The 23107-nt window shown below is 45.6% G+C and overlaps 1 protein-coding gene across 2 annotated transcripts in view; it reads left to right on the forward strand.

Moving 5' to 3' along the window:
• Positions 1-23107, forward strand: part of STAB1 (stabilin 1) — a 191501-nt gene that overhangs the window by 26688 nt on the left and 141706 nt on the right. Inside the window, exons 1-11 of one of the 2 annotated variants that reach the window (XM_077276157.1) lie at positions 159-293; positions 2590-2712; positions 2938-3072; positions 10576-10638; positions 11573-11686; positions 12516-12569; positions 13953-14033; positions 16254-16412; positions 16746-16802; positions 16892-16975; positions 18413-18499. In XM_077276157.1, coding sequence (XP_077132272.1) covers positions 2641-2712; positions 2938-3072; positions 10576-10638; positions 11573-11686; positions 12516-12569; positions 13953-14033; positions 16254-16412; positions 16746-16802; positions 16892-16975; positions 18413-18499 — 906 coding nt within the window. In that variant the 5' untranslated portion in view covers positions 159-293; positions 2590-2640. Of the gene's footprint in view, positions 1-158; positions 294-2589; positions 2713-2937; positions 3073-10575; positions 10639-11572; positions 11687-12515; positions 12570-13952; positions 14034-16253; positions 16413-16745; positions 16803-16891; positions 16976-18412; positions 18500-23107 lie in introns of those variants that run through there. The other variant, XM_077276156.1, reaches the window with a different exon arrangement.

Genomic DNA, 23107 nt, shown 5'->3' on the forward strand with positions numbered 1-23107 from the left:
TCTCGCATGTTAAAACCAAGCTCTGGCGCCGGCACTCCAGAGCGGAGCGTCTGGCTGCATAGCAACACATGGAGCTGCATGCTCCGCCCCTGAGTGCCAGACTCACACGTATTTCTCGCAAGTGAAAAGGAGCCCTAATGTTTTGACCGGGGAAGAACATCCAGGTAACGATGATCCTATGGATATAAAGTACTCATCGAGGAAAAGGCAGCCCACACTGATGTCCTCCCTACCAGGGCAGCAGGCTGGGTATGTCCCCCTGACTAAAGCTGGCAGAAGAGTTAAAGTATTTGGTCAGTATTTTACCTCAGTATTTGGTCAGTGGTTTGCCTCAGTGTTTTAGTATTTTACCTCAATATTTGGTCAGTATTTTACCTCTGTGTTTTAGTATTTTACCTCAGTGTTTGATCAGTATTTTACCTCAGTATTTGGTCAGTATTTTACCTCAGTATTTGGTCAGTATTTTACCTCAGTGTTTTGGTCAGTATTTTATCTCAGTGTTTTATTATTTTACCTCAGTATTTGGTCAGTATTTTACCTCATTGTTTGGTCAGTATTTTACCTCAGTATTTGGTCAGTATTTTAGCTCAGTATGTGGTCAGTGGTTTACCTCAGTGTTTGGTCAGCATTTTACCTCCGTGTTTGGTCAGTATTTTACCTCCGTGTTTGGTCAGTATTTTACCTCAGTATTTGGTCAGTATTTTAGCTCAGTATGTAGTCAGTGGTTTACCTGAGTGTTTGGTTAGTATTTTACCACCGTGTTTGGTCAGTATTTTACCTCAGTGTTTGATCAGTATTTTACCTCAGTATTTTAGTATTTTACCTCAGTATTTGGTCAATATTTTATCTCGGTGTTTGATCAGCATTTTACCTCAATATTTGGTCATTATTTTAACTCAGTGTTTGGTTGGTATTTTACCTCAGTGTTTGGTCAGTATTTTATTTCAGTATTTGGTCTGTATTTTACCTCAGTATTTTAGCATTTTACCTCAGTACTTGGTCAGTATTTTATCTCAGTGTTTGATTAGTATTTTACCTCAATATTTGGTCATTATTTTACCTCAGTGTCTGGTCAGTATTTTATCTCAGTGTTTGGTCGGTATTTTACCTCAATATTTAATCACTATTTTACCTCAGTGTTTGGTCAGTATTTTAGCTTGGTGTTTGATTAGTATTTTACCTTCGCATTTTTCTTTTGTATTGCAATTAGTGCAATTTCTCTTAGGATCAAATGTTTTTATGTGCAATATAATCATTTTAATTTGTTATAACTAATCACAGTCAGTTACTATCCCCAGGCAACGGCAGGCTCTTCAGCTTGTATATATGGTATATATATTTATATATATAATGTGTGTGTATATTTATTTTCTTTATATATTTTTCTTGTTTTTTTTTTTTACACTTTTTATTTGTTCCCCTAGGGGACATGAACCTGTGATTGCTTGGGCAATACTGTAGAATTGCAGAACATTGTAAAATTTCTCCTCTCTGAGGAAGCCTAGCCACTGACTGTACTTCAAAACTTTACAAACATGGCAGAGACAAGCTGCCTAATAATTCTGCACACCTCGATAAAGGGTGTTGATATCCGGGCCCTTTCACACTGCGTTCTTCTCCACGTTCAGTGGTCCCCTCAGGGCTTGCGTTTAAACCCCCACAAAACGGGATTCAGGCACGTGCACTGACAGGGCTGTGGCCTATAATGGTGCCAATGGAGTCAACATGTGCTTTGTCATGCTTCGATTTCGGGCATATACGTAGCCCATAGTGTGTGTCTGGCTGCTGCCTCCAGTAGGCACGCCTGAAAATGAGGCCCCACGGTGCACACGTTAGCTCAGTCACCACCATTACAGTCAATGGCCCCTTCAGCACATACAAACGAATCCCCATTTTGCGGGGGAGGGATTTTGAACATAAACCCCGACAGGACCAAGGACATAGGACAAGGCGCAGTGTGCAAGCACCTGTGGGCAACACTCTACCTCATTCCCAAATGTACATCACCTGATCTGCTTCGTCCAATAAGCATTCAGGTTTATACAGCTTGGAGTTGTAAAATCTGCATAAAAATGATGATCTGGTCAAATTACTCATTTGCCTAACAATTCTGCACACGAAGTATACGTAAACCAGTACGGACATGATGACACCCTGTTATATCAAATAGCACTGGTCTGTGCACGTCGGGGCTTTGCCCTGCTAATTACAACATTTCTTGGCTTATTCTGTTTTAATTGATGTTATCCTGTTTTTTTTAGTCTTTATTAGTAATGATGAGCGAACGTGCTGGGATAAGGTGTTATCTGAGCATGCTCGGGTGCTAAGAGTATGCTCGAATAATATGTTCAAGTCCCCGCGGCTGCATGTCTTGCGGCTGTTCAACAACAAACAGGCCACCCCTGCATGTGTTGTGGCTGTGGAACATCCGCAAGACATGCAACTTCAGGGACTTGAACATATTTTTCGAGCACGCTGAAGACACTCGGTTAGCACCCGAGCATGCTCAGATAACACCTGATCACAGCACGTTCGCTCATCACTATTTATTAGTCCATATGGCCACATTGAAAATATTCTTATTTTCAGGAAACGGAAGCCAAACAGTTATGTAAAGTTCACATCGTTCCTGGCCAGTACATGGCAAGAGATTTAAAGAAAATTGGCAATCTGTGGACAATAAGTGGGGAAACGTTGGAGTTTTCACAGTTGGTAAGAAACTATGTCAAACCATGCAGGACAAGTAAATGTAACTGTATATTGGTGGAAATTCTAGAAGGGTTTCAGTACCAATCAATGTTTGGTCCGGATCCATACCATGGCGCCAATAGAAACAAATGGGGCCATATTATCTCTGCATACAAGAAGAATTTCAAGTCTGCATAGGTATTTTATACATTTAACACTTATACTGTTTTTTTTTATCTTTTATCGAAGGATTTCTTTAAATCCTCTGAACCTGCCAAAACCTATACATTTGTAAAAAAGGACTTACCAGCCATCAATGGTGTTTTCCACGTTATTGATAAACTTATAACAAGCCCCGCTGTGGAGACCATTGGAAACCCACAGGTAACTGACTCTAACTTATAACTCCGTCAGATCAATCGTACAGATTTCATTTTTTTTTGTTAATAAATGGATAAAATTATTCCATTTCGCCTCCACATTCAGTGCATTGATCAGTTTTGGCAAACATAGGGATAGAAAAAAGAATCGGAGGTACAATGTAACACTGGAAAAAGTTTAAGAACTTTTTTTTTTTTTGCTTTATTCATAATTCCGTTTTAAAATCCACAGCAGATGTGAAGTACAAAATAGTTAAAGATACTGTACATCGTGGGGACATTTTTTTTTTATTAGTTAAAGAGATTGTCCACTACTTTAATAACTTTGATGGTCTATCCTTAGGATAGGTCATCAATGTCTTATCGGTCGGGGTGCGACATCCAGCCAATCAGCTGTTATCGGTGTCAGTGCAACTGGAATTGCTCTATTACAGAGCTGCACAGCTCCCTCAACTGTATAGTGGCCGCGGCTGGGTGCTGCATATCTGCTCTCTATTCAAATCAATAAGGCTACTTTCACACATCAGGTTTTCAGCGTCAGGCTCAATCTGGCTAATTTCTCCTACGCCTCATTGGGGGACACAGGACCATGGGTGTTATGCTGCTGCCACTAGGAGGACACTAAGTAAACAGAAAGATTAACTCCTCCTCTGCAGTATACACCCCTTCACTGGATACAATTTCAACCAGTTCTTGCTTAGTGTCTGTAGGAGGCACTTGGGTCTGTTTTCAGGCCCCAACTTTCTTATTTTAATTTTTATTTTAAAGTTTTTAGTTTTCTGTAAATTTTTAATTTTTTACTTAACGGAGTGAAGGGGGCGACGGGTTCCTTTTTTTATAGGGTCCGCTCTCCCCCGAACCATCAACAGGCGAGCACGGCGAGTATACCTCCCCGTCCCTCTCCTGCGACGTATGGGGCACGCCTAATCTACGCTAGGGCGACGGTTCCTATACGGTCCCGATCTCCCCCCTGTAAGATGGCGAGCACATGGAGTTTACCTCTTATGTGCATCTCCCGGGCTCCACCGCACTCAAGCCCTCATCTTGGCGTCTCGTAGTCCCCACAGTAGCCGTAAGCCCCCTGTGGCAGGCGCAGAAGAACCCTGCAAAAATCTCCATGCGGCAGGCACAGCTGTAAGTCCCCTGAGAAGGCAAGCATGCTTCAGGAGGCTCTCCGTCCCCCGACACAGGGAGGATCGATTGAGCTGGAGGTGGTCCCTCCTTTGGTGAGTACTATCTTCCTCACGCTACCGGCGTGGGAAGAAGCGGTCCGGGTCCCTGGGGAGAGGTACCGCTGGCTAGATGCCAGCGACGATCGTTAGGCGCGGCGTCGCGGCCGCCAGAGCGCTTCGTCGGCCGGCTCCATTAATTTAGTCCCCGGCTTCTCCAGCCGGACTAGGCCGCAGTTCAAAAAACCCGCCCACGCCGGATCCCCGCCCACTGTTCAGGCGCTTCTCGTTTTGAATGAGAAGAGCCCTGCAAATCTCGGGCGCCATCTTGGGACTCCACTGCTACAGGGAAATACAGCCGAAAACGCTACCTCCCTCTCTTCCTCCCTGGGGACACCAGTTCAGGACCGTGGGTAAGCTGCTCCGCTACATAGGGAAAAGCTTAACCCCTTCCCTGCTCACATAACTGCTACTGCGGTTTATCGGAGATAGACATTCACTATGTCTCAATCTATGGAAAAAAGGGGACAAAAAAAAGCACACTGTATTTTTTACCATTTGTGCCACTTGCAAGTCTGCCTTGCCAAGTACCCACAGTCCCCCCTTGTGCCAGAACTGTGACCTGGCCAGCGCGCAGCCGCCTTCTGCCGCCACTTCCTATGTCGTCTCCTGAGTGGGCTGCGCACGTTCAGTGGAATCCTGGGTCCTCCTTAAACCAGAATTCACCTCCGTCGGCTGCGACGGAATCTGATAACGGCGCGGGGCTGTCCGACCACAGGGGGCACACCGTTGTACGGGACTCCCGGGGTTCCAGGAAAAGGACCTTTTCTCCATCTCCCGTACACGCTTCAGCTTCTGCAAGCTCATTTTCTCGCTCCCCCTCCCCTGAGGGTCGCAGCGTACAGGGCTCAGTATATGAGTCGGAGGAATCTTTAACCCAGACTTCTCTATTGGTCAGGCATTAATGGTGGACGATGAATCTGCTTCCTCTCAGGAACACGTTGTATCTTTTAAGAAGTCTCCATAATCACCCTGAGTTTCAGGATATTATCCAAAACACAGGGAGCAGAAAAGCGCTTTACGGCTCAAAAAGCCACGGAAGCTAAATATCCTTTCTCAAGGGATCTGGTGAAGGGCTTACTTCTTTCTCCTTCTGGATCCTGCCGTGTCGCGGCTTGCATCCAAAACAATCTTCTCTCTGTCAGACGATTCATCAGTCAAAAAACCTTCGGACCGCCAGATTGATTATTTGGCTCGCTCAGTCTTTGAAGTCTCAGGAGCAGCCCTCCTTCCATCCTTTGCAGCTACCTGGGTAGCTAAGGCAATGGTGACCTGGGCTGAGGTGTTGAGTAATCTTCCCCCAGAGACGGCCAGACTAGCTAACCAGTTTGCTCAGGCCGGAGATTTTGTCGTTAGCGCCTCCATAGATGCGGCTAATTGCGCAGCGCAAGCGGCTGCTAACGCAATTTCCATCGGGGGGGGGGGGCCCTATGGCTCCGCGATTGGCGAGCAGACTCTGCTTCCAAAAAGTCGCTGACCTCTCTTCCTTACCAAGCGGGTCGTTTAATTTGGGGGAAAACCTAGACCAAATCATTTCTTACGCTACCGGATTTAAAAAAAAAAAAAAAAAAAAAAAAGTGAATTTCTTCCCCAGCACGGAATCAGCAGCAGTTTCGATTCCAGTCATTTCGTAACAACTCCAGTTTGTCGTACTCTTCCTCTGGTTCGGGACGTCGGGACAACAGAACTTCCCAGGTCTCATACAGACCAAACCGTTCCTGGAAACCCGGAACCAGGCCGTCTGCCCCTGAGCCGTCCGCATCCCTTAAACCTTCACAATGACTCGTTGGCGTGTCCGGCTGACACCGACAACGTAGGCTGACGCCTTCTTTCGTTCCGTCAACAGTGGCTCTCGGTCGTTCACGACGAGTGGGTCAGAGAGCTCGTGTCTTCCTGATACAAAATCGAGTTTTTTCTCTTCACGCCATACAGGCGCTTCAAAAGGACGGTGTCATCACTCCAGTCCCTCGTGACCAAAGGTTCACGTGGTTTTACTCCAACCTTTTCGTGGTCCCAAAGAAGGACGGGACTCTACGGCCCATACTGGATCTCAAACTGCTAAAACAAATTCGTACGGGTCCGACACTTCAGGATGGACCGCCTCCGTTCTGTTGTCGCGTCCCTGGAAAAAGGAGAGTGCCTTGCATTCATAGACATCAAAAGATGCCTATCTACACATCCCAATTTTTCCCTCTCATCAGCAGTTCCTGCTCTTTGCAGCCCAAGAAGTACACTTCCAGTCTGTGGCCTTGCCCTTCGGACTTGCCACCGCCCCCAGAGTCTTCACAAAGGTCATGGCGGCTGTCATGGCCATTCTTCACGCTCGGGGAGTGGTAGTCCTGCCATATCTGGACGACCTATTAATCAAAGGTCCGTCCCAGTCTACCTGCGAGGAGTCGGTGAGCATCACCGTGGATTCTCCTTCTCGCCAGGGTAGTAAGATCAACTTCGAGAAATCATCTCCTGTGCCGGCCCAGCAAATCTGCTTCCTGGGCATGATTTTGAACTCTTCCCGCGGGCTGGTCATTCTCCCTCCAGAGAAGGTTCTATCCTTACAACAGGGAGCGCGCAGGCTCTTCCGCCCAGTCCCTCACTCCATTCGCTTTGCGATGCGCATCCTCAAAAAAAAAAAAAAAAAATGGTTGCGGCGATGGAAGCCATTCTGTTTGCGCAGTGCCATCCCCGTCCCTTGCAACAGGCGCTCCTTTTAGCCGGAGACAGAAGCCCGGTTTTTCTCGACTGTCGCTTTCATCTACCCCCACAGGTCAGGCAGACCCTCAGGTGGTGGACACTACAGTCTTCCTTGAACCAAGGGAAATCCTTTCTTCCTGTGCGCTGGTTAGTGGTGACTACCGATGCCAGCCTTTTTGGCTGGGGTGCAATTTTTATTTACCACACGGCACAGGGTCGTTGGTCCACGAGATAGTCACGTCTCCCAATCAATATCCTGGAAATTTGAGCGATCATTCTCGCTTTACACAACTTTCACCAACCTTCTCGCAGGTCATCCCATCAGAATTCAATCCCACAACGCCACAGCCGTGGCGTACATCAACCACAAGGGGGAACCCGCAGCAGAGCAGCCATGCGCGAAGTCTCCCACATCCTGCGCTTGGCAGAGACCAATCACTCGCTCATATCGGCGATCCACATACCGGGCGTGGAGAATTGGGAAGCGGACTTCCTCAGTCGCCAAAGTCTTGCTTCGGGCGAGTGGTCCCTCCATCCGGAAGTTTTCCAGCAGATTTGCCTTCGCTGGCTGATGCCGGATGTGGATCTCATGACCTTGAGGTTCAACAACCAGGTTCCCCAGTTCATTGCCCGTTGCCACGATCCTCGCGCCATCGGGGTAGATGCCCTGGTTCTGTCGTGGCATCCGTTCCAGCTGCCATACATTTTTCCGCCCCTTCCTCTGCTTCCGAGAGTCATCAAAAAGATCAGAGCAGAGGGGAGACCGGTGATTCTCGTCGCACCCGACTGGCCGCGCCGAGCATGGTACGCGGAACTCGTCCAAATGGTCGCCGACACCCCCTGGCGCCTTCCAGATCGCACGGACCTTGTCTTCCAGGGCCCAATTTGCCATCAGAACTCTGGGACCCTGTCTTTGACGGCGTGGCCGTTGAATCCTGGATTTTAGCCCAAGCCGGATTCTCTCCGGGGGTCCTTCTACCATGATTCGCGCTAGGAAACCCATATCCATGCGCATTTATCATCGCACCTGGCGTATCTTCTTTTCATAGTGCAATACCCATGGACGTTTGCCCTTAGTCTTTTCCATTCCATCCATTCTGGAGTTTCTCCAATCAAGTTTAGAGTCAGGCCTTGCCCTAAGCTCGCTCAAGGGACAAGTGTCCGCCTTGCCTGTTCTATTCCAACGAAGGATCGCTTCCAGACTGCCGGTTAAGACGTTCATCCAAGGAGTCTCCCGGGTGGTCCCTCCCTATAGAATGCCTTTGGCGTCATGGGATCTTAACTTGGTTCTCGGAGTTCTTCAGGAGGCCTCTTTCGAACCATTGCAGGACATCTCTCTCACCCTCCTCTCATCGAAGGTGGTCTTTCTAGTGGCAATTACGTCAATTAGGAGAGTTTCTGAGTTGGCGGCTCTCTCTTGCCGACCCCCCTCCCCCCCCCCCCCCTTTTCTGAATTTTTTTACCCAGATAAGGTGGTTTTGAGAACCTCTCCCGAGGACATTGTCTTGCCGTCTTTCTGTCCTGCACCTACTCATTGTATCGAGAAAGCTCTCCATACTCTGGATCTGGTTTGAGCTCTTCGGAGGTACATATCTCGCACGGCTCCCTTCCGTAAGTCAGATGTCCTCTTCGTGCTTCCGGAGGGACATAGGAAGGGTCTACCTGCCTCAAAGGCCACTCTAGCCAAGTAGATTTGTTCCGCTATTCAGGAATCCTATCGTGTCAGGAACACTCCTGTCCCACCTGGGATTCAGGCGCATTCCACCCGGTCGGTCGGTGCTTCTTGGGCCATTCGGCACCAGGCGTTCGCACATCAGCTTGTAAAGCTACGACTTAGTCCAGTCTGCATACTTTCACGAAGCACTACCTCATCCATACTCAGGCTTCGGCAGACGCTGCCCTCGGCAGGCGCATTCTGCACACATCGGTACCTCAGTAAGCTGGTGGTACATGGGGTATTAGCATATTGCTCCCCACCCAGGGACTGCTTTTGTACGTCCCATGGTCCTGTGTCCCCCAATGAGGCGTAGGAGAAAAGGAGATTTTTGTGTACTCACCGTAAAATCTTTTTCTCCGAGCCACTCATTGGGGGACACAGCACCCACCCTGTTAGCCTGTTTTGGCTTGTTGTTACTTCTTTGGTTTTGACATAGTTTGTCTTTGTTCATGCTCCTACTGCTTTACTACCGAACTGGTTGAAATTGTATCCAGTGAAGGGGTGTATACTGCAGAGGAGGAGTTAATCTTTCTGTTTACTTAGTGTCCTCCTAGTGGCAGCAGCATAACACCCATGGTCCTGTGTCCCCCAATGAGTGGCTCGGAGAAAAAGATTTTACGGTGAGTACACAAAAATCTCCTTTTTCAAAAATCCAGAACCGGCGAATGTTGCCGCCGGATAAGTTTTTTTTCCCACAGACTTGTATTAGTGCCGGATTATGCCTGATGACCTTGCGTTTCGTCCGGTTTTCCCCGTTTCCTGTTTCTTGAAAAAACGTCCATAGCAACGTTTTTTGTCTCTGACGAAAAAGCCGGAAGCGCTGGATCCAGCGCTTCCAGCTGTTTGCTAGAATGGAAGTCTATGGGAGCCGGAAGGTGCCAGATCCGGAAAATGACGGATTCCGGCACCGGATTCCGTTTTTTAAACTGTGCATGCTCTAATTTTTTTTTTTATCCAATAATCTAGATGTGCTAGCTGGATCCGTCGCATGAGATTTTCACAATCTGCCGGATCCAGTTTTTCCAACATTCGCCGGATTGTGCCTGTTGCAAAAAACCTGATGTGTGAAAGTAGCCGGGACGGCTTTACTGTACCTGGCCGCGGCCACTATTCCATCGACGGAGCTGCGCTGTGCAGCTTTAACTGAGCAGTTTCAGCCAACACTAAGAACAGCTGATCGGCAGGGGTGCCGGGTGTCAGTATCTGTTACTTTTAATATTACACTTGGGAATATAAAAACATTTAAAAAGGGGTCATCTTTGTAGTGGACAATCCCTTCTATTTTGTGTTTCTCATCTGCTGTGGATTTTAAAATGGATTTAGGAATAAAGCTAAAGGATTCTTTTTCTACTTTATCCGGTGCTAGATTGTGGCCTTCATTTTTGTTGTTATTATGCATGTAAAAGCAAGAATTTGACTTTTTTATTTTGCTGAATTTGCCACTCAAAATACGCTGACCATTGTCTTGCTTTCTACATGTCGGCTTTGCTGTGTAGACTAGGACAGAGTTAGCACAGGAAGGTCGGATTTAATTATAGAGACATTGCTTTCGTTAATAGCAACTTTGTTACGGAGATGCAGAAAGATTCAATACGTGTGGCATGAGAAATCACAAGTTTATATGAATTTGGCCTTATGGTGGCGGCATCATGGATGAAATTTTAGGAAATAGTGAACAATGTGGATTACTAATCAGCACTGAGGATACAATATCTGCCTCCTGTTAATTTATGTGGATATGCTTCGGGTGGACGTACCCTAATCCAGCTGTGTGTGCGGACAAATACAACACAGTAAGTCATAAAATGAATGTTGGGATGATCTGTGTGATCTAAACTCCTCCGTTTCTGTTTCTACCTTTTTTTTCTAGATGACAATAGGTGACATTCTTGCCACAACAGAAATATTTAGTAGATTCCAAACGATGTTGGAGGTAAGATATGAGACTATTTCAGCCATTGGGACTATGCCTAGATCACATTACTCTCTTGCCTATAAAAATAAGGCAAATAAAGAATACACTCAATATGGATGGTGCACAATAAAAAAAAAAAAAAAATCTTCTTATCATTTTTTTATCATCGTATAAGTGTTACTAAAACGCATTTTTTAAAAAAAATCATGTTAGGAAAGTATATACTGTAGTATTGCAGTATACAAGACAAATCACTGTCAACTATGAAGCTCAGTCTTTGGCATTTCCCCCTTGTTTGTGAAACTATTAAATACTATAAAAAAAGTTTAGTGTTTTAAATAAAAACTGTAAAAAAAATCCCAGTTTTCCCTATGAAAAGGTGGGGGAAAAATTGACCCTCAAAAAAGACACGTATCTCTGCATCCATAATGACCTGTACTAAAAAACTTTATATGGTAATTACTTATACCACGTGATGATCAGTGAAAAAAAAATATGAAGAAATATGACCGAATTGCCACGCAAAAAATAAATAAATGCTGTGTGCCTCCTACATCCTACAGCTCCTTATCCCAAAAAAAAAACAAAAAAGAAAAACACTCTCATGGCTATCATTATATGGAAACCAAAAATAATACTAATAAAAAAAAACTTCTAAAAAAAACCCAAAAACTGATTTATTTTTTTTTGTGTGCATGTGTCGTAAATTATAAAATAATCACTGTAGTGCTATAGAGCCATACTCTAAATTTATATCATTATTATATCAACTTCTAATGAAAAGATTTTATTTATCTGTAGTATTGATAGATAATGAGTATAAACATAAAGGACGGACCCTTTAATTTTGCATTTATAAAGCTAAAGTGTTTAAAAATTGATGGAAATGTGCTCGAAAATGTCATAATGTAAAGATATTCCATATTTGTAAATCTTTTATTTCTATGTGCAGAACTGTGATCTTCCTCCGATATTAAATGGACCCGGATCCTTCACTGTATTTGTTCCAACTAACGAAGGTGTGGACTCTTTAAGAGACGGACGGTTGATCTATCTCTTCACTGAGGTAGGAAGCTCTGTTTCTGGATGCTTGAAAGTCTGGTTATGATAGTGATTTATTTTGGGCAAGGATAAAGGGGCTTTCTAGGATCCTCTAGTAGTGACTTATTCCTAAGAGAGTCCTCCAATATGTGATCGGTGGGTTCCACCTTGAGTACCGGCTCCGTGACACGTGTCCTTGCACGGTGTCTCGTACTGTAGTTCAGAGTTGTTCACCTAAGAGGGCTGCTGTGCAATGAAAGACATGGGTGTCTCTGTGTATGGTATTGCTGTGAATGGTGGGGATCCTTGAGGTGGTACACTAATTACGCACTTGATATATATGCATAACTCATAAAAAACCTTTAAAGGGAATCCGTCAGCAATTTTTTGCTATCTCATCTAAGGGCAGCATAATGTAGCTAAAGAGACCCTGAATCCAACGATGTATCACTTAGATTACTGGGTGCAGCGGTTCTGACACAATCAGACTTTTTAGATTTAGCAATGAAGCAGAGCTGAGAAAGCTAACCCCACCCACACCACAGCTAACTCCATCCACACCACAGCTAACTCCATCCATACCACAGCTAACCCCTCCCACACCATGCTCTCTGTGTATTTAATCTATAGACAGTGAGTGGCTTATCACAGAAGGGGGCGGAGTCGGACTAGGGCTCACATGCTTCTGTAGTCCCAGCAATGATAATCACAATAAGTAAAGAACATCACACAGCCGGATATGTGACACATCATTGAATTCTGTTTTAACTCCTACCTCTTTGTACCTCAGGTTACAACGCAAAATTGTGCTGATCGTTTCCCTGCACTAAAAAAGTGTTTTAATTTATTTACAGGCAAAACACAAATTGTTGGAGCTGGTTAAATACCATATTTCATCCGTGGCTGCTGTAAGTACATGAATCCAATATTTTCACACTTTTAACCCCTTCACCCAGGAAGCCTATTTTCACCTTCCTGACCGGGCCAATTTTTTCAATTCTTACCAGTGTCACTATATGAGGTAATGACTCTGGAACGCTTAAACATATCCTAGTGATTCTGAGATTGTTTTTTTGTGACGCATTGTACTTCATGGTAGTGGTAAAATTTGTTTGATACGACTTGCGTTTATTTGTGAAAATATCGAAAATGTAGAAAATTTCACAATTTTCAAAGTTTTACTTTTTATGCCACTAAAGCAGAGAGTTATGTCGCACAAAATAATAAATAAATAACATTTCCCATATGTCTACTTTACATCAGCCACACAGCATTGACGCAGTAATTGCAAAAGGAGCCCCGACCAAGTATTGAGTGCATTTACTGAACATACATTTCAGTAGGCCAACATTTCGAATTTTAAAATCATTTTTCAAGCTGGTGTTATAAAGTATTCTAATTTTCTGAGATAATGACTTTTGAGTTTTCATTGGCTGTAAGCCATAATCATCAACATTAACAGAATTAAACACTTGAAATAGATCACTCTGTTTGTAATGACTCTATATAATATGAGTTTCACTTTTTGTGTTGAAGAACTGAAATAAATTAACTTTTTGATGATATTCTAATTTTGTGAGATGTACCTGTATTTCTATAAAATCAGGCAAATTGTCTCTTCAAAGAGGACGAGGACTAGAACTATAGTGCCACCTATTGGAAGCAGCGATGCTAAAAGTAAGTATCGACCCTCTAACGAGCCTTGTCACATGACTTAAGATAAAAAAACAAAATTCCAATTTGCAGACACACTGCCCTCGTCAATGCAAAGTGTGAAATCTGGTTTGGCTGGGTGACTTTTAGGTTTGCTACTTCTAATAGGTGGCACTAGAGTTCTAGTCCTCTTCCTCTCTGAAGAGACAATTTGTATATTTTTCAGAGGAACATTGCACAGCATAAAAGTCTCCTCACCATGGCATATCAGGCTTGACATGTCACTCTATGCAAGGAGAAACGTTACCCCTTGGATACTGGTCAGACGCCTTTCACCTAGGCAAGCCAGATCTCACACTTTGCACTGACGAGGGGCAGTACCCCAAAACATAGTGTCTCCAAGTTGAGATTTTGATTTTGTCTTTTATCCCAAGTCATGTGTCAAGGCTCGTTATTGACTTTTAGGATTTCTATTTCCAATATGTGGCACTAGAGTTCTAGTCCTCTTCTTCTCTGAAGTGTCAATTTGCATATTTTGCAGGGGAGGATTGCAAGGGTTAAGTCTCCCCACCTTGTCATATGAAACCACGAGCTTTCTTGCAGCCATTTACTGGTTCTTATTGCCTCTTTTTTTTCAGGTTACTGTAGACAGACTTATCATCATGCCCCAAATTATGACTTCTTCAAATGAAGTGATTAAGATCAATGTGACGGAAAATGTAAGTAGCAAGTGCTTCATTTATTGCGTTTTTATGTCTTTTATTTTATTTAAAATTTTAGGTGCACAAACTAAAACCATAGCTTGTGCGTCAGTTCGTAACACGCAGGCAAGAACTGCACAGCAAAATTGAGCTTAGATAAACCATGGATTGCTGCCTTTATGCTGTTTCGATCATTGGCTTCATGTGTTTTTGCTTCAAAACATGCGACCCACAGTAAAGAAACATTGGTGCTTGCTCCTGGCGGTCTGGACAAGAACCACATGCCAAAAATCACATATCATTTTACTGTCGCTGCTCCACTGATTCTGGAACAGGTTTTCTTTCTCTTCTGCACCCCTCCGTTCCAAAGTCCCTCCCACGAATAAAGTTGTAAATTTTCCCTTTAACATCTGGGCGTATACTACAGAACTCCTCTATGGGCGTGGCCATGTTTTCATTGGTCCGCACCAAGGAAGAAAATGCAGACGCCCACAAATAACTTTTGTAGTATACACCCAGTTGGCTGAAGAGAAAATATGCATCTTTATTTTCGGGGGACATAACATTGGAACAGAGAGGCTCAGAAGAAAAAGAAAATATGTTCCTGAGTCAGTGGAGCAATTGGAGGAGGTGCACAGTTTAAATTAAAAAGTCAAATAAAAAAATGGAGTGCCCTGTATTGATTTATTATGAAGTCCCTCACTCTTTTTATAATTAGTATTGGTTTAGTTCTGGTCTTTGATCATTTTTCTTTAGCATTAAATATCAAATATCCTGGTGCAGAGATTACTAGGAAAATTCTATATATTTTAGTATTTTCAATGTACAACTGTGTTTTTAAAGCTGTAAGAAGCAAATCCGCATCAGAAACTGCTTTTAGACCCCCATACACATTAGATTAATGTCGGCTGTACCTGCCAATATTGATGATTTCGGCTGACACTCTAATTTGTATGGAGCAATGGCCAAACCGGTTTGTCTAGGGAGATGTTGATCGGGCAGATAAGATTTTGTACTGCCGTTGTGGGTGCATCTGCGCTGCATGATGTGCATCGTTAAATGACCACTGTTGGTAACATATTTGCTTCCGGTCAGTGGTCGTTTAATAGCCTGTTTGCTATGGTAGACTGTTGATGTGCACTGAATGGTCAGTAGTAGAGCGTTCAGTGCACATGTGCTGCCGAGAATGAGAATCTTTTAATAAAACAAAATGATTATTTCACCCCACAAATAAGCATCTTGCTTGTTCGTCTTGCGATCAGCAGCAAGTTCGATTATCAGGAAACTAATGATCCTAGGAAAGCTCCTTCATGAAAAACATGCAGTGTAAATGCCCCTTTTGGGAACGTTATCACTCCACAGATTTGTTACAGAAATTTGTGTAACAGCCCCAATCATGTAACTTGCCAAAATATTTGCACTTATGTCACATGTACAGAACAGATTTTCATTTGGATAACGTTCAATATACCCTGAATTATGTCTTCGACGTGAGCATTCAATCAGTCAAAGCTCCAGATCTTGGCTTTCCACGCCATTGTGGAAATGTTTGCTGTCATTTGTGTACCCCCAGTCCTCCGTCCTGCGCTCTGGCTCCTTCGTCCTGCGCTTTGGCTCCTCCGTCCTGTTCTCCGGCTCCTCCGTCCTGTTATCCGGCTCCTCCGTCCTGTTCTCCGGCTCCTCCGTCCTGTTCTCCGGCTCCTCCGTCCTGTTCTCCGGCTCCTCCGTCCTGTTCTCCGGCTCCTCCGTCCTGGTCTCCGGCTCCTCCGTCCTGGTCTCCGGCTCCTCCGTCCTGCGCTCCGGCTCCTCCGTCCTGCGCTCCGGCTCCTCCGTCCTGCGCTCCGGCTCCTCCGTCCTGCGCTCCGGCTCCTCCGTCCTGCGCTCTGGCTCCTCCGTCCTGCGCTCTGGCTCCTCCGTCCTGCACTCTGGCTCCTCCGTTCTGCGCTCTGGCTCCTCCGTCCTGCACTCTGGCTCCTCCGTCCTGCGCTCTGGCTCCTCCGTCCTGCGCTCTGGCTCCTCCGTCCTGCGCTCCGGCTCCTCCGTCCTGCGCTCCGGCTCCTCCGTCCTGCGCTCTGGCTCCTCCGTCCTGCCCTCCGGCTCCTCCGTCCTGCCCTCCGGCTCCTCCGTCCTGCGCTCCGGCTCCTCCGTCTTGCGCTCCGTCTGCTCCTCCCTGCGCTCTCCCTCCTCCATCCCGCGCAGCAGTGAGTAAACATGTGGGCTTATTTCTTATCTTATCAGGGCAGGATTCTGTTTGGAAATAAAGGAATCCCTCTTATGCACAGTGATATTGTTGCTTCTAATGGGATTATCCATGTTCTGGATGGGATTTTCATTCCTTCTACTATATTGCCAATTCTGCCAGCTAGATGCAATGAGACCGTGGAAGAAGTTGTACAGGTAGTCGCATGTTTCTCTTTCCATCGTTACATTTATAAGCTTCCATGACATTTAACCAATGATCACTGAAAGGTTCCTCATAGGAGGAACATTTTCCTTATATGTATGAATATATCTTCCCTTCCTACGTCCTATGTACCGGATCTGCGGCACATTTGATGCCTAGCACAATATGGTCCTATATGTTCTGTGCTGCCTTTTGCCTATTCATATGTTCTGCTCCTTTGAACACATGATGGGGGCAGCTCCCTTTATGTTTTTAGTGGGGTTTTTTGGGGGGGGTTTCTTGATTTGTGATCCCATGTAAATGCCTCTTTATAATGTCTTGAACAGACTACATGCTCCACTTGTGATTCCTTACTGCCCTGTCCGGATGGCAGCACTGACAAGGTAAAAAGAACTTATACTATATGCAGCAAGATTTTTTTTATTACTGTAATCGTGAAGTTAGAATTTACTTGAGTCTCTTATGCCCTTAGGGAACCATTGATAGAGGATGTCTCTATAAAGACCATGGTACCATCACAAAAGGCTGTGCCAGAAACTGCAGCCACTCTCGTATTGTAAGTATTAATATGAATACTTAACAGGTTTTCACTGGACACCATTATTACCTCTCCGCAGGATGGGTGATAGCTTTTACTGATCGGTGGGTGTCCAACTGCTGGTACCTGCACCGATCGGCACAATGGGGAATCTTTATCCTGACTGGGCACATAAAAGTCCCAGAAAAGAAAAGATAGATACAGAAAAAACTGGGGGAGACAGAGAAAAATAGAGACAGAAAGAAGCAGAAAAAATGTATAGACAGATAGAGAAAAAGAGAGAAGTTGTGAGACAGAGAGAGGGACACAACAAAAAAAATACAGAGAAAAGAATAAAGGAAATGAGAGGAGAGAAAGAAAAAGAGAGAGGCTATCTTTGCACAGACGTTTGTGTTTTTATTTGAGAGGTGTTTTTTTTTTTTTTTTTTTAAGGCAGATCTACTGGAAAATCAACAATGCATTTTTTCCTGAACTGGTTTTGAAAAACACCCGGAGGACAAAAAAATAGGATCCTGGAGAAAATCTCTCCAAACTAGAAAATGTCAGTGCAAAAGCCTCCAGAAACGAATTAGGCCACGTGCACACGTTGCGGATTACTCTGCGGATTTTTCCGGACTGATTTTGGTAAATCCGCAGGTAACCCACACTGCGGATTTCCTGCTGAATTACCACGATTTTTTTGCAGATTTTGTGCAGATTCCACCTGCGGTTTTACACTTGCGGATTCCTATTATGCAGCAGGTGTAAACCGCTGCGGAATCCGCACAAAGAATTGACATGGTGCGGAATAAACAACGCTACGTTTCCGCACGTCTTTTCCCGCAGCATGTGCACTGCGGATTTTGTTTTCCATAGGTCTACATGGTACTGTAAACGCATAGAAAACTGCTGCGAATCCGCAGCGGCAAATCCACTATGGATCCGCAGCAAAACCCACAACGTGTGCACATGGCCTGAGGGGTAAAACTATTCAAAAACTCTTCTGGGAGAAGAAAAACTCCTTAACAAAACAGGCGTTTCCTAAAGCAACTTCCGCTCGGAAAACTCGTAGTTCTTGAACGCCTCCGATAGAGAGAGTTAAAGTAATCACAAGATGGAAAAAGAGTGAGACACATTAAATGAAAGCGTGATTGAGAAAGAGAGGGATACAAAGAAAGGGAGATGCAGAGAAAGACAATGAGAAAATAAGGGATAGATATAGAGGGGGTAGAAAAAGTTGGTGTTCTGTATTTTTCACCCTCTCCTGGTTTTGACAAATACTGAAGTGGTGACGTGTTTCTATTATACTTTTCCGCTCATTGTTCCCCTCCTGGTTTTGGCTTCCAAATGCTGAGGTAAAAAACTCACCAAATACTGATGTAAAATACTGACCAAATACTGAACGTGTGAACCTGGCCTTAGGCAAACCTACAACCAGATGCAACTATACTAATGGATTTATGTGGGTTCTTTTAGGTGAATGGATGCTGCAAGGGGTTTTATGGTCCTGACTGCAAGCCGTGCACTGGTGGATTCTCAAATCCATGCTATGGACGAGGACGTGTAAGTGTATTCCTGCTTGGTTTTCTGACACCAGGTGCTCAAATCATTATTGCATTCGCTCCTGTTTTTTTGTCAAGTTTTTAGTGTTTTGTGCTTTTTATTGCTCCGTATTTATCTGGCTATTTTACATTCGTTCGCCTGTTTTTGTTTTTAGGTTGCTACTGAGGGCAAGAATTAGGATTTAAAGGTGTTTTTGATTAATTTTTTACAAATATACTCTACAAAGAAAAAAAAAAATAGGTGGACATATAGGCTATGTGGCCAATATATGAACATAGACATACATGATATGTCAGCCCACTGCGAGTAATAAGTTGTGATTTTTGCCTTTCTACCAGCTAATTCTTCTCTTTCCTCTACTATATGTAGAAACATAGGGATTTTTGTGTACTCACCATAAAATCCTTTTCTCCGAGCCATTCATTGGGGAACACAGACCGTGGGTGTATGCTGCTGCCACTAGGAGGCTGACACTAAGCGATACAAGGAAAGTTAGCTCCTCCCCTGCAGTATATACCCTCCTGCTGGCTCTCAGCTAACCAGTTTGGTGCAAAGCAGTAGGAGATCAGTAACAACATATGAGCGTATACTATGTCATATTATGTATGAGATTATAGCATGTCAGATTATAAAACAAGCATAAGCTAATAACAGGGTGGGAGCTGTGTCCCCCAATGAATGGCTCGGAGAAAAGGATTTTACGGTGAGTACACAAAAATCCCTATTTCTCCTTCACCTCATTGGAGGATCAGATCAGGCCCTGTGTAATCGCTACTTACAAGTGCGCCACCATGGCCTGCAGAGTCCGCCTGCCCAGACTCACATCTGTGGAAGCGTGGGAATTATAGTGCTTCAAGAATGCATGTGGACTGGACGTATCCGCAAGCTTGCAGGCATGCTTTGCCCATGCCTGGTGCCTAGAACCCTCGATAGACAGGGAGATAGGCTGACCTCTAACACGGAAGGACTCTTGGATGGTGAAACGAATCCACCAGGCTAACATGGCCGGTAAAATGGCTATACCCTTCCTGTAAACGTCAGGAAGCCTTCCCCTTACCGTCAGGAAGCCCAAATAAAGCGTTCAACCTTTGGAAGGACGCCGTCCTCGACACGTACCTACTCAGAGCACTCACTTCATCCAGAATATGGGGAACTCATTCCATTTTGTGGACTGGTACCGAAAGAGATGAGGGAAGAACGATGCCCTCATAACAATGGTAATACAATACCACCTTGGTAACAAGGGACGGGGATGGCCTGAGGACAACCTTGCCTTGAAGGTAATAAGGGGAAAAGTCTGAAAGAACAGAGCAGCTAGCTCCGAAGACTCGTCAGGATGAGGATATCGCAGAGAAAAAAAGGGGCTACCTTCCCTGATAGTAAAGTCTGTCCGGATCAAAAGGAGTCTACTGTAAGACTCCCAGGACTATTAAGGTCTCAATGATCTAACGGTATGCGATAGGGAAGAACTACGTGTGAAAACTCCCTGCGAGAAAGTCCCTACTTGCAGTTTTGTTGCAATAAGGCAGAAAGATACTAGCTCCGCAAACAAAAAATACTGACGTGGTCAGTGCAGATCTCCGAGGATCACTGGGGCCCTTTCTGCTTCCGAAAGGCTTTCGGAAGTAGTGGAAGGGGAGTTAAGAATACTGGTACCATGGAAGAACCAGAGCATGCAGTGCGATGGCTCTTGGATCTCGAGGCTGAACCATGAACTCGAGTACATTGGCGTTAAGTCTGGACGCCATCCGATCTACAGCTGGAGAGCTCCAGTGAAGGCAGATCTGATGGAAGACTTTCAGGTGAAGTTCCCACTCACTTGAGGCGGAGCCCTGATGGCTGAATATGTTTGCCGCCTAGAGTTCTACTCCTGGGATATGTACTGCTGAGATCACCGAATTATATATCTCGGCCCATCAGAGAATGTGAGGTACCTCGGCCGTGGCGCCTGATCGTAGGTACCTGCTAGATGATTGACGTATTGCACAGCCGTGGCATTATCCAATTGAATTCGGATGGGGTGACCCGCCAGAAGGTGGACCTGCTGTAGGACTATTGTTCGGATTTCCAGAGCAATGATTGGGAGAAGACTGGCATTGGTAGTTACTAATAACCATTGAACCGGGAGAAAGGCCCTGGAAGAAGAAGGAGCTCAGAGACTATCGTCTGAAAGTCTGTTTGACTTGCTGAAAACGAGCGGAGCAAGGGAAACTGCTTCCATTGTCGTCACCATTTTTCCTCAGAACCCTCCTAGCAAATCGAATGAAATGAGGAGATGAGTGATCAAGTGCGCGAGCTCCCTGTTGAAGGGCCATGACCTTGTCTCGAGGGAGAATTACCATCCTTCTGGAAGTGTGCAGGATCATCCTCAAAAAGGATATCTGCTGGGCAGGAAATGAGGAGAACTTGTCTAAGTTTAGCTGCCAGCCCAGGTGAGAGGGTATCGCAAGTGATATAGACTACTTAGCGTAGTCCTGGTGGGGCGGCTGGACAGTCAACCAAACAGGGCAGGACGACCACGCCTCTAGGGTGCAAGAGGAACATGACAGCCGCCATGACCCTTGCAAACACTCTGGGTGCGGTAGCAAGGCCGAAGGACAAGGTCGTGACTTGAAAATGCTGTTCACGAATGGAAAATCGAAGGAATTTTTGAAGAGGGGAAAAATAGGAATGTGAGGGTAAGCATCCCGAATGTCGATGGATGCCAGAAACTCCACCTTTTTCTGTTGTGGCAGCTAGGGAGGGTAGAGCGCTGAACCCGAAGCCGCAAGACTGAGCAAACCAGATTTTCTATCTGACAGTCCGTGGTATTTTTAATTGATAATACATCGGGCAGGGATACTGGTAGGTATACCACAGGAGATTCTACCCGGTTAATTTGCCAAGTGGCAGAATGCGCGGCTGCATCCAGCATGTCATCGTCTCTCTTTTGACGGTGCAGAGGAATTAGGAACCCTCGATCCACCATCCTCGTAACAGGGAAGTGGAGAGGGATCGTCCGCCTTCTTGCATCATCTGCTAAATAGTGGTGATGCAGAGGGGGGGTGCTCAGACGCCAAAAAGGGTGCCTCTGTACATCCACAGAGTTCAGGTCTCCGGGTGGACACGACAGGTTGTCTGGCGTTAGGCCTGGATGCAGAAGAGGATACATAGAGGCGACACTCCGTGTGCTCGTCTTTTGAAGGTGTTGGGAGATCGGTGCCCTTTAAAGGACCCGTCGCCCTTAAAAATCAGACCAGGCATAGCATCCCACGTAGAGGCTTCTGTTCAGTGAATCGCTTATCGGGACTGAATGGCAAATGCTCTACAAGGGAGTTTAGTCTCATTATGAGTGACACTGCGTAGTCTAGAGCAGAACCGGAGTCCTCGTCAATGTACAGAGATTATATAAATAGGCGAGTTCATCCTTTTCTGAAGCTCTGGCAAGTCCAAATCCAAGACAATATCTGATCCATATTCAGAGTCTTGTTCTCAGCAAATCATTGAGGAGAGAGATCAGGAAATGAAAACTTCTGTTTTCTAGATGCCTGTACGTTTTTAGATGCCTGTATGTTTCTAGAATACTTGGGCCCCTGCTAGCCGACGGCTCCCTTGTAGGAGAGGGACCATGTATATTGATCCTGCAAGCACTCCGAGCCACAGAGGGATCACGGAGGGATTCAATCTCTTGGTCAGAGAAACCATGGATTGCGGTCAGTGACGAAGTCCACTGACGGAACTAGGTACTCTGGGATAAACTGGGATCAGTGGCAGAGGGCTCCTGAGCTCATTTAAGGTGACCGGCTTCGGATTGGTAATGTGCCTTTAAGATCAGGAAATACTGGTCATGTGCTTTAAGACCAGGGTGTTGCAAAGTCGTTGTGCCCCTTTAATGCAAAGTTGTCCCCTCTGTGTGAGCTGGCCGGGTGGACCAAGATGACCATCGGGAGTTGCAGAGGTGATAAAATCTTGCAGAGAGCGAGAAGCACCAATTCGGGGGCGGAGCCACAGGCATGATGTGTGCGGAGCCTCAAGATTTCCATGAATAGGCCCAAGCCGGGGCCTAAATTTCTGCAGCCGGCGGGAGCAATACCAAGAAGTGAGGGGCGTTGTAGTGGCCGAGAAAACTGAGCGCTTCTGTGACAGGTGAGAAGTGCCAGAAAAGTGGGCAGAGCCTCCTTATGGCGCCATAGTACGGGTGCGGCTTCCGGGGTGCGGCCTACACATCGGCCGAAGCCGGGGGCTAAGCTTTTGCAGCCGGCCGAAGAGTTACCTCAGGGAGGTGGGCCACAGGGAAGCCTGAGGCTGCCTGTCACCATGTGAATATCCCTCTGCAGAGGCCCACTGCTGACTGGATCCACTCACCATTGGTGCGCGTCCCGGCATGGAGCCGCCGCGAATGACTGAGTTTCAGAGCTGAGTATTGTTCTGCTGCAGGTCAGGTATTACAGCGTGGACGGTGCAGGGATAGAGGGATAAACCACAATCCATCATTCCTTTGTTAGGGAGGTGGAGAGGGACTGTCCCCCTCCTTGTGTCATCTGCTTTCACAGTGGTGGGACAGTGGGGGCTGCTCGAACGCCATAGAGAGGGGCCTCTGTACATCCACAGAGTTCAGCCCCCGGGTGG

The sequence above is a fragment of the Ranitomeya variabilis genome, chromosome 8 (assembly GCF_051348905.1).
Source record: "Ranitomeya variabilis isolate aRanVar5 chromosome 8, aRanVar5.hap1, whole genome shotgun sequence".
Classification (NCBI taxonomy): domain Eukaryota; kingdom Metazoa; phylum Chordata; class Amphibia; order Anura; family Dendrobatidae; genus Ranitomeya; species Ranitomeya variabilis.